Source organism: Camelina sativa, chromosome 19 (genome assembly GCF_030686135.1).
Source record: "Camelina sativa cultivar CO46 ecotype springtype chromosome 19, ASM3068613v1".
Lineage (NCBI taxonomy): Eukaryota > Viridiplantae > Streptophyta > Magnoliopsida > Brassicales > Brassicaceae > Camelina > Camelina sativa.
Genome location: NC_141898.1, coordinates 9153748 through 9165871, shown reverse-complemented (window position 1 = coordinate 9165871; position 12124 = coordinate 9153748). Strand labels below are relative to the sequence as shown.

General features: G+C 39.4%; 1 protein-coding gene and 1 long non-coding RNA gene across 4 annotated transcripts; both read left to right on the top strand.

Moving 5' to 3' along the window:
- Window positions 1-1122: 1122 nt before the first annotated feature.
- On the top strand, window positions 1123-2184 carry LOC147920344 (uncharacterized). Its single transcript, XM_087501023.1, has 4 exons — window positions 1123-1370; window positions 1449-1545; window positions 1642-1959; window positions 2038-2184. Exons 1-4 carry the CDS (start codon window positions 1123-1125, stop codon window positions 2182-2184), a joined length of 810 nt encoding a protein of 269 aa, XP_087357149.1.
- Window positions 2185-9026: 6842 nt separating this feature from the next.
- LOC104765767 (uncharacterized) lies at window positions 9027-10365 on the top strand. Of its 3 annotated transcripts, XR_763917.3 has the most exons (4): window positions 9027-9181; window positions 9277-9319; window positions 9650-9766; window positions 9884-10365. It is a non-coding gene; the product is annotated as an uncharacterized LOC104765767 (long non-coding RNA). The 3 variants fall into 3 exon arrangements; XR_763916.3 differs by having other exon boundaries at window positions 9179-9319; XR_015591630.1 differs by lacking the exon at window positions 9027-9181 and having other exon boundaries at window positions 9283-9409.
- Window positions 10366-12124: the final 1759 nt, after the last annotated feature.

Below are 12124 nucleotides of genomic sequence, written 5' to 3'. Positions count from 1 at the left end.
ATAGGATGTGCATCGATTATAGGAAGTTGAATGTTGTATCTAGGAAGGATCATTTTTCTCTGTCTTTCATTGATCAGATGTTAGAAAGACTAGCTAGTCATCCTTACTACTGTTTTCTTGATGGGTATAGTGGATTCTTCCAAATCCATATCCACCCAAATGATCAGGAAAAGACAACATTTACTTGTCCTTATGGCACATTTGCCTACAGACGCATGTCATTTGGTTTGTGCAATGCTCTTGCCACCTTTCAACGGTGCATGACATCAATTTTTTCGGATCTCATTGAGGAGTCAGTGGAACTGTTTATGGATGATTTCTCTGTATACGGTTCCACTTTCTCCTCCTGTTTGTTGAATATGTGCAGGGTATTGACACAATGTGAGGAGACGAACTTGGTGCTGAACTGGGAAAAGTGTCACTTCATGGTTGAAGAAGGGATCGTTCTGGGACACAAGATTTCTGAGAAAAGAATTGAGGTTGACAAAGCTAAGATCGAGGTCATGGTTCAGCTTCAACCGCCTAAGACAGTAAAGGACATCAGAAGCTTTCTGGGGCATGCTGGGTTTTACAGAAGATTCATCAAGGACTTCTCAAAAATTGCAAGACCACTAACAAGGTTCTTGTGCAAGGAGGTTGAGTTCGAATTCGATGCAGCATGTCTAGAAGCCTTCAGCAAGATCAAGGAGGCGTTGGGTTTAACACCCATAGTACAAGCTCCAAATTGGGATCACCCTTTTGAGATCATGTGTGAAGCTTCAGACTTCGTAGTTGGAGCAGTTCTGGGACAGCGAATTGACAAGAAGCTTCATGTCATCTACTACGCCAGTCACACCTTAGACGAGACTCAAGGAAGATACGCAACCACAGAGAAGGAACTCCTAGCAGTTGTGTTTGCATTCAAAAAATTCAGGAGTTACCTTGTGGGTTCGAAATTCATAGTGTATAACGATCACACTGCTCTGAGACACATCTACTCGAAGAAGGATACCAAACCAAGACTGTTGAGATGGATTCTGCTTCTTCAGGAGTTTGACATGGAGATTGTTGACAAGAAAGGCATAGAAAATGGAGTTGCGGACCATATGTCAAGGATGAGAATTCAAGATGCTGTTCCTATAGATGAGGATTGAAGATGCTGTTCAAGCAGGTCTCTGGTGGCCAACTTTGTTTAAAGACGCTCACAGTTTCATCGCCAAGTGTGATGCCTGTCAGAGGATGGGCAACATCACAAGGAGGAACGAGATGCCTCAGAATCCGATCCAGGAAGTAGAGATATTTGATGTTTTGGGGATAGACTTCATGGGGTCATTCAACCCTCCATCTAATGGGAATGTCTATATTCTTGTGGCAGTTGATTATGTTTCTAAGTGGGTCGAAGCCATTGCCAGTCCTACCAATGATCACAAGGTTGTTCTGAAGCTGTTCAAGAGCATAATATTTCCAAGGTATGGGATACCTAAAGCAGTGATCAGCAATGGTGGAACTCATTTCATCAACAAGGTGTTTGAGAGTATGCTGAGAAAGTATGGGGTCAAGCACAAGGTTTCTACTGCATATCATCCACAGACCAGCGGACAGGTTGAAGTTTCGAATAAGCAGATCAAGGGTATCTTGTCAAGGATTGTTGGGGTTTCGTAGAAAGATTGGTCTGTCAAGCTGGACGAGACTCTCTGGGCGTACAGAACAGCGTTCAAGACGCCAATAGAAAGAACACCATTTCAGTTGGTCTATGGTAAAACATGTCACCTCCCTGTGGAGGTTGAATACAAGGCGCTTTGGGCTATCAAGTTGCTGAACTTGGATATTGATACAGCTCAGGCCAAGAGGACTCTCGACCTACATGAATTGGAAGAAATCAGACTTGATGCTTATGAGAATTCCAAGATCTACAAGGAAAGGACAAATAATTCTCATGACAAAAAGATTATTGTCAAGGAGCTCAAGGCTGGAGATCAGGTTCTGCTTTTAAACTCCAAACTTAAGTTATTTCCTGGAAAGCTTAAGTCTAGGTGGTCTGGACCTTTTGACGTCAAGGAAGTTCTGCCATTCAGAGCCATCACTCTTCTAAACAAGCATGGTAGCGAGTTCACTGTAAATGGTCAGAGAGTCAAGAAATATTTAGCTGATCAAGTCCGACCAGAGGGGTCTTCTGTGCTCCTCTACGATCCCCCAAAAGCATAAAAAGCTGAAAAGTCAAGCTAAGGACTTTAAACAAGCTCACTTGGGAGGAAGTCCCAAAGGTATCTGTGTAAATATATATATTTTTTAAGGATCCTTGTGTTTCTGATTTTTGTTTTTAGTTTTCTGGTGTTCAGGAATTTGCACAAGGAAGTATGAAAAAAAAAAAAGGGGGAAAATAGCAGTCGAAAGAGTGCGTTCAGAGTCAAGCCGTATATGATGAATTCTACATAAGAGATAGAGGATAGAGAGTAAATGAGAGGAGTAAAGTATAGAAAGGGAATCTTTTCTTTTCTTTCCCACGTGGTTACCCTCCCTATCATTTCAGCCCTATCTCCATTTGCTCCGCCTCACCAAACACAAATCTCTCTTTGTGTCCCATCCTACCACATCATCCCACATCATCCACTTACCACACTCTCTCTTTAATTATTTACCCCCCCCCCTCACACTCTTCACTCCCACCAACTCACTTTAATTATACAGCTCAAACCACTTTCTCTCCTATCACCATCAACCTCTCGTGAAGCTATGACCTCGCTCTGCTCAGCTCTCTCGTGAAGCCCTTGTGACGCCAATCTGCTTCATCTCATCTCGACTCGACCCAGAAACTCAGTCGCTGGTCCTGCGACGTAACGACTTGAGTAGCGATTCACATCTAGCTCGACCGGCTGTTCCCCTCGTTGTTGAGAAGACCTTACTGTTGAATTTCCCACTCTATCCGTTGACGTAGTCGACCAAGCTCTGACCAAACCGAACACTCATAGTAACAGTCGTTCTTCTACTCACTCGACGGAGAAGTTCACGTTATACGTTGCTCTGCTCAGTGTCTTTGTGAAGTTCTTGCCGACATCCTACGCAGCCGTGACTTGACCAGTTGCTACTCATCGCCGTCGTGAAGCCTTTGTGACTCGATTGGTCTTATCTCGCCGTTGACTGGATCCGCCTCCTACGTACTCCCACTTAATCGACGACATATAGCTACTCCTGAAACCAGCATCCGACTCGACCTGCGCAACTCAATCGACATCCCTAGAAGCACTGCCGTGTCGATTCTCTCACGCGAGCAAACAAGCTCTGACTCGATCGAAGGCGCTATCACTCAAAGCTCAGCTCAACGCCGAGCGACTCGAAGCATCCGACTCGATCCGACACTGTGGAGTTGCTCTCGTCGTCATCTCACTCGATCCACCATCCCAAACGCTACTCCAGCTCAACGCAACCATCTCTGCACCTTAAACAATTTTATCCCTTAGCTCTCTCATTTCAAATTGATTGTTATTGATATTCGCTCACTAACCTACTTATCTTTGGTTTTGAGTTTAAATTGTTTCAGCTTAACAATGTCTGACAATTTTTGGGATGAGATGTATGAGAAGTATGGTTGTGAGGTACCTGGACGTGTTGTTACTTCTAATCTGCCTACGCAAGACGCTGACTCACGCAGAGCAGTAAAATGATCTAGTAAAGACAAAGCTCGTGGCAAGAAGCCAGTGCAACAGAGGGATGAGGGTAGCGATTATGAGATGGAGCAGGCTCGCGAGAATGCATCATCAAGGAAATCTTTCAAGAAGAAGTCTAAATCGAAGCTATCTGCCCATGAGTACTATGATTTGTTTCAGCAACATGAAGCACCTCGGTATAGTAGAAGATGTTGAATATCTTTTCGGCGAATGCAGCCTCAACAGACTTATGAACACACCGAAAAACGCTTACAGAGAGGAAACCATACAGCTTCTAAGCTCCTTGCAAGTTCACTTGTTTGCAGATGCGCCTGAGAAGGAGTCGGATGGCAGTTTAGGCTATTTCACGTTTATGATACATTGTCGGACTTACAACCTTATTGTGAGGCAGCTTGAGGAAGTTTTTGGATTCATTAGTGGGACTGGCACTGCAGCGGAAATCGACATGGAAGAGGCATCGTCATTATGGGCTTCGATTAGCACTGAGCGCGCTTCAATGCCTCAAGGTTGAAAGGGACGCTAATAAGGAGTCCAGTGTTGAGATACTTCCACAGGGCTATTTCTAACGTTTTCTACGCGAAGGAAAGCACTGGCCTTGTCACCAAAGCAGAGCTTGACATGTTGGATTTGGCACTCGAGGACCCGCTAAAGAAGACTATAGAGGGTGTTATGCTTAGAGGTGACGCATCAGACACATCGTTCGCTTTCTTCTTGTTGAACCATCTGCAGACTTACAAGACGTGGGTGGTCAAACTTAACAAAAATCATTCACCCGGAGTTATGTGTATGGGAGGGGTTGTGACATGGATATTAGAAGCAGAAGGCGTCCATCTCCCTTCGGAATCGTTTCCTCCGCGCTGGATGGATATGTACCACCTGAAACAGATTCACACTTAAGACTGGGAAAACAAGCATGGAAAATTTGTCTACAAATTCGTTCACCCAGAGGTGGAAGAAGCAAGGATCCTTCTTCCTTGTGCAAGTCTAACAACGATCCTGAATGGTGAGAACATTGAGTTTATCCCTGATAGAAGCGTTTTGTACGTTGAGGAAGAAGATCAGCGAATGGAGATCTCTGTAGAAGAAGACAACCCGATGGAGGAGGATTCAGAAGACTATCGCCTTGAGAGGTATCACTTTGACGAGTACACAGCACCGAGACTAGTAAAGGGTGTTAGGGAGGCCCATGAACGTCTCAACAAGGTTCAGAAATGGGGCAAGGCGAGGGACTAGACACTCAGTAGTTTCAAGAAAACTTTTATGCACTTCATGAGTAAATTCAGTTGTTCGACATCCACTGTCGTCATCCCAATGCCTTCCCAAGATGTCATGCCAGTACAGGGACGCTCGTCTACACGTCTTGAGCCAACTCGCCGAGCACAACCATCTCCAGCACGCCGGTCTGCTTACACACCACGAACGCAACAACCCTCTCCAGCTCGACCATGACATTCCTCTCATGAGCCCCGGGAGAGAGCGAGAAAGTCGTTGAAGAAAGCCAAGAAGGGACCTTCATCAAGTCATCCAGCTGAGCATCACCAAGGCGGTCCTTCTGAGCACTTACCTGAACCAGTGGTTGAACAGCAGAACGTGTCTCCGATCGAATACCAGACCATGCCAGCGACTGAGCAGCAGAATGAGCCTCAAGGTGACCATCCGCATACGGAGGATGTTGTGCTATTATCGGATCATGGTGAGTCTCGCCTCGACAACATGCAGTGCGATGGACAACAGAACGTTCATCGGAACACGCAAGTGATTATGAACAAGTCGACCAACCAGCTGAGGCCACTCCTATGGACCCTGAACAAGGCGAAGGACAAAGTCAGTACCACGCTCCTCCTTGGGCAAGCACTAACTCCTTCTTCTACTACTGAGGTACTCCTACATTTCCTTTGTATATACCATTTCATTCATACATTGTTTGTGTTGTGATTTTTAAATCCTTCTGCAAATTTTTCTTACACAGGAGACTGTAATTTAAGTTTGGGGGAGGGTTTGAGATGATGTATCTGATGACGTTTTCTGTGATTCTTATTTCAAATTTTTGCATCATATCATGTTTGAGTATGCATTCATCTATTTGCATTGAAAAACCATAAAAATTTGAAAAATTTTCAAAAATTTTCAATAAAAAAAAGATTGTTCATGTAGTTTGCATTTGCATATTAGGATTGAGTCTAGTGTTATTCATATAGGGCTGTTGCATTTAGCATAGTGGTTGATGATGATTGTAACCTTGTTAGCATGCTGAATTCAATAGGATAGGATCAAGGCCTTGTTATTAGTTCTTTGATGCATGTTGATTGAACTTGAAATGTAAGACTGAACCAGGCTTTGAATTCTCGAAATTACATTCTAATCTTGATTGAAGCATGTTTTGAATTGACATCATTCCCTATCTATATGAACCTAATCCTGACTTGCAATTATCCTGTTATGCATTGAAGTTGAACTCATGGATACTATATACATACTTGGATTATCTATCTCCTTTTTACCATCCTTGTTAATCCAAGTAGCTGATTCCCATCTTTGGAACAGTTTCCCGCACCCTTAACCAACCGTTCTTTCAAGCCAATTGTATTCTTAAGTGTGAGGCCTTTTCCGAGTTGAGCTTGTTAGAAAGTGTTAGGTTTTGGCCGACAAGAGTAGGATCCTGTGTAGTTCTAGTTCTCATTTTCCAGTCTAGTAGGACTAGGTGAGAACTCGATTTTGGGATTGGATTTGTGCTGAAAAGAGAAAAAGTAAAAGAGAAAGAAAAAGGGTAAAGAGTCTCTAGGAGGGGAATGTGTTTTCAAGTTTTACAAGTCTAGTAACGGATGTGGGTTGTGCAATGTAAAAATATTATTGGTTCTGTGCATAGAAAGAAAAATTTAGACAAACAAAACGCTAAAGAACTCTAGCTTCTAAGAAGAAAAGAAAGAGAACCATAGTTATAAAAAAGTTTCTCATCCGCTAGATTGATATGAAATAACCTCCTCCTAAGGCTAAGTAAAAAGAATGAGAGAATGGGTTTAAAAAGAGAGACCGATGAAGGGTAGAGATAGGACCAACTTCTGGGTTAGAAAGTTAGAGCTAAGTTTCCTTGGGACCTTCGGGTAGACGGGACACTGCTCTTGTATGTATCAGTTGGTTTCAACCTTTAGCCTTCTCTTAAGCTCAACTCATTTTTGCGAGAGAACCTGTTCTATATTGTTAAAACCACTTGTAGAGGAGACCATTTTTGTCTCTACCCTTTCACCCCAGCGAAATGAGTTTGATGACATTGCATAGCTTGATTCATGGTTCTTTGTTAATGAATGTTAAAGGGAATGATAGAAATGATAGCATGTGTAGATTAAGGTTTGGAATCTTTTCATGTTGTGATGAGTTTGTCTAAAGTTTTTAAATGGAGTTCTTTCACCATGCATCATAGAACTAAAAACAAGGACCTTGATTCTAACTACTCTGTTCAGTATGTTTTAGGTTCTGAGACCCCATCTTCAAACCTCTCTTTCCTACTTTGTTCTTGATCGTTTGCTTGAGGCCAATCAAAGAATAAGTTTGGAGGAGTTGATATGAGTATATTTTACACTCTTTCATCATGCATTTCTCATTCATTATGTTCTCTTAACTCATTGTTTTGCATTGTTTTTGGTCTCTTTTGCATTATATGCATATCTAGGTAGTCTTTGCATTGGTCTTGCATGCATCTTGCATATTGGAGTTGTTTCAGGTGTTTTAGGAGATGTCCAAACAATCTAAAGCAAACAAGGAGCAGGAAAGTAGTCCAGCGACTGAATCCACACTACCGAGCGACCCAACCTTCCACGTCTTTGATCGAGTCGAGTGAAGATTTTAATTTGGGATTCAGCTTTCGACGTTTTCATCAAAGTTGTAGAGAATTGAGTCATATTTCCAATGCCGTTTATTTCAAGCCAATCAGAGTCGTGGTTCATGTGTTATCGACGTTTTAGTGTACGCATATACGATCTGAATTCCGACTCGACCTGCACACAAAGGAGAGCTCCCACTCGATCGGATGTTAGCAGCGACTCGACCAAGACGTCCCGGAGGGGCTCCTGAGCACCCTCAAGACGCGACTCAATCAGCAGCTCTCAGACGACACGTCTTAAGCTACCACCCGATCGATGTTCTCAAGCTGCCACTCGATCAACGATCTCAAGCCACCATTCGATCAAGCTTCCTGGACTCCGAGTCGATCGACACTCCCACGATGCGACTCGATCGACGCTCTTAAACCGACATCCTGGTTTTGTTCTGAAGACGCGTCCGAGAAGGGTTTCCGAACCGACGTTCTATATTGTCGTTTTACGTTTTAGGGATTTCTATGTTTTACTATAAATACGTTTTGTTAAGTTTTTACTGAGACATCTTATCTTTTATTCTCGTTTTGTTCTTAAGGTTCTACCTAGCCACCTAAAACGTTTGAGACTTTGTATCCAGATATCTTTTAATCCGTTTAGTTTTTGCATTTGATTTCTTCTGCAAATTTGTTCATCTAATTCTTTTCTATCTTATTATGCTTTGTTCAATATTTTCTGGATTTGTGTCTTTGGTGATGATTTCCGGATCTGAGTAGTGCTAGAGTTCTTGGGGATGGGATAGACTAGGTGGAGGATCTTAGGATGTAGAGTGTTTAAGCTTTGATTTTTATGATTCCCTTCTGGACTAGTGTTAGAAATGCTAGTTTCTCTCTGATCAATTGGAACTAGGTCTTAGACATTTCCGCACCCAAAAGGTGTTCGATGAAATGTCTGACCAACTAGTGCCAGAGACTTACGTTCCTAGCCTAAGAGATTAGTTGTCTAGGATGTTTGTTGACGTGAATGAACTTGTTTGTCATGCCACGCTTGATCATGTTTCTCTAGCGAGAGCTAGGTTTGGAAGTGGTTGAGTCTGAGTAGCTTCTGTCAAGAGATTGGATTAGCTAAATCGTGATGTTCATTGTTTAGGGATAGTTTGCTTGCGGCATGTTAAACACTCTATAGACTAGGATACTCCACCGACATCAATTACCACCATCCTTAGGACTTCTTTCTTTCTGATTTTTATTGTATTCCTGAGATAGTTTTGATTCTTGTTGTTTAGTTCATGCTTAGACTCGTTTTTGTTTTCATTCATTTTCGCTTCTTTTCATACATCCTCGTTTCTAGTTCTAGAACACATTTCCGTTTTGCTTTCTGATCATTTTAGGACTGTTAGATAAAAACACTCTTATTGAATTGGCTTCTTGATTACATCTTAATTGTTAGTAAAGTTTCCCAACTGGATTGACACCTTAAGTATTACAACTGCATAAGGTTAATTGAACCTGCTAGAATAGACACACAAAAATCTTAGTATCAACAGCGAAGAAGCAGCACATACGATCTGGCTGCTCTCAAGTATTGGGGACCCGACACACCATCTTGAATTTTTTGGTAAACCGAAAAAAGAAATCAGATTGATGGGGTTTGATGATGCATGTTGTTATAGAATTAGTTTGGTTTGTATCTCGTCGATCGTGGTGGTGGCGAGTTTAATAAAAATATGTACGCATGGCCATTTTACTCTCCCTATATTGACAAAATGTTTATGTCACCAAATCATTGGGGTTTCTTTTATTTAAGCATGGATTCAAATGCAGGATTGTAGGCGTGGCAAAGCATGGGGAATTGCTCAAAAAGATGGTGGGTTTAGTTCTATCATCTGTTTTCTTATTCAAATGTGTATCAGTTAAAATACATCACTTGCTTTGTTACTTTTATGATCCATACCAGGTAACCCCTTCCTTAATATATTTTCTTATATGAATCCTTCAAACTCTAGAAAGTAAATTGCCTTTTGAGTGTTTATGTAATTGGAGTGTTTGTTTGGTTTATCTGATGTTTTTTTAAAAAAAATGAATCATTTTTTGATACTTGCCTTGTGGTGAATAATTTGTTTTCTTAGTTTTTGTGCAAAATTTTTAATATGTGATTATTTCTAAGGTTGGGTCCCCTTTTTTTTTTTTATTACAGTTGGCTAGGATAGAGTAAGAACATAGATTGGTTATTGATTTCTTTCAACCGGAGGTTTGGCACTTCTTCATGTAGTTCTTTTAAGTTGAGATTGCTTCATAAAATTCTTGATGGACGGTAAGTATTTTTTTTGTTTATGTTTCAGTTCACGTATCAATGTCCTGTTGTTTTCACTTCTATCAACTAATAGATGCCCTCTTCTTGCTCTCTGATTCTAATAAAACAAAACTATAGACATGGAAAAGATGAAGAAACAGAAAGAAAGAGAAGATGTGTGAACTGAATATGAATCTTAGCAAATTTGGAGAACAAATTGGTAGTGGAAGTACGAAGAAACCCGCAGAGGGGAAACATAAGCTAGAGGAGAGAGTCCTCAAATCAATTGTAGGGTATTTCAAGGGTAGTGTTCTTGATATGCATTTGCTACATTCTTGTTCTTGAAGAACTAACGACAGAGATAAGAAGATTACCAGTTACGGTAAGACCAAGATCTGAGGAGAAATTGGAGGAGACAAAGAGAGTAGAGGACAAAAGAAAAGAGACAATAAGAGGAAAGGCAACTAACCGTGGTAACGAAAAGTCAAAAATAAAAATTACTATAACACCATGTATTCTATAATTTAGAGTTATAAGTAACTAAGAGTGGTCCATATTCACCTACAATTACAAGTTTTATGAACTGTTTACCATATTCATTCAAAAAATTCCATAACAAAGCCTGGTCCATCTTTTTCTGTTTATATATTTCACTTTATTTTCGTAATGTAATTAAAGAGAAACAAAAACATCTTCAAGCTATAATATAATTTTTATATTTGCTTATTTATCTACAAGAACAAACAATTTTAATTAAATTATGTTTTTTGAGATAAAACAAATATAAAATGAAAAATTTCCGAAATCAATCCGCAGCGTAGCGTGAGTATTAACCGAGTGTCTTTAAAAGAGGTAAACATCTTTTTAAATGTCTTAAATATCTACTTAAAGACATTTTCATCTAAACTAAAGACACTCATCATAAAATAAAAATAAAATTAATTATTAAAATATATTAAGAGATTCAACAAATATATGGGATGGAAACATTAAAAAATGTTATTCTTTCGTTTATGGCAAAAAAAAAAACAAAAATTACTTATTCGTCCATAATGGACTGCTAAAACAAACTGTTTTAATCGATTGCTAGCTACCAAAATAGTCGTAGTTGGAGATCACTAACCAGTCATCATATCCATTACCAATATATTATACTTATTTTTATCTAAGATAGAGAGAGAATAACAAGAGCATGATCATTGGTCATATATTAGTGAGTATCAATACAATAAAAAACAAAAATGAATAATAAAAAGTTGGAGAGAGACCTTGGGTCTCGCCGAGATTTTTGTAGATATTCTGAGACTTTCTTTATATTATATGTCTTCATTTCATTGGTTGATTTTTTAAAAACAAACAAAAAATAAATTAAATATTATTATGATATTAAAATATAATTTGAAAGCTTTTATTCAGAATATTACCGATGGTAATGCTCTAATGATTGACCGCGTTAAAATGTCTTTACAATAACCAATTAGGCGTTATCATCTTCATTGGTCATTTTTTTGTTGAGGGTCTAAGTTTTTTTTTATAATCAATTTTGATGTTATTTAATGAATAGTATTTTAAAAGGAATAAAATGTCTCCAAATAGAGGTTTAAGACAATATTTTGAAAATTTAAAGACAATTATTATTAAATATTATTAAAATTAATTATAAAATAATCTGTAGATATCACCCAAAGATAACTGATGGAGATGATCTTGAACTTTTTCTTTTTCTTTGGTTTTTGGTTTATACCAAGTTATTATGAAATCATATGCATGTTAATTAGATGCATAGTAACACACGTATTCCGCATCCAAGTTACCATACAAACATTTTACACAAGGCTAATTTGACGATCATATATATATATCCCACTAATCTGACCACTTGAAAATAAAAGAAAGCTTCAAAAGGTAATTCTCACTTTGTTTTGATAAAGCCATCTAGACCGGTAGATGTTAGAATTTTGTAATGAGATTATGTATGTTGTCTATTGGTTACTTTAAAATTTGTATTTTGTTACATAGTCAAAACATAAGCTTTGATCTTAACACAAAGAAAGTAGGAGAGACTGTGTTTTATTTTTCAGCAATGAAAAGAAAGCTTTGAAGCTAGCAAAGAAGTTCCACATAAGCAACAATCTCTTGGACAAAAGGAGCATCAGTCTTTGGCAGCAACTACATCCATCAGTTCCATTATACAAAAAGCCAAAGATTACTGCTGCTTTGTTGATGGGTCATGGAGTTCCAAATGATTGTGCAGGGATTGGTTGGGTTTTGTACAACAGGAACACACAATTTATATTTCGAGGCATGGCATCCATCAGTCCTATGAGTACACCTCTTAAAGTAGAAGTTGAAGCTTTAAAGTTGGCGGTTTTTCATGTG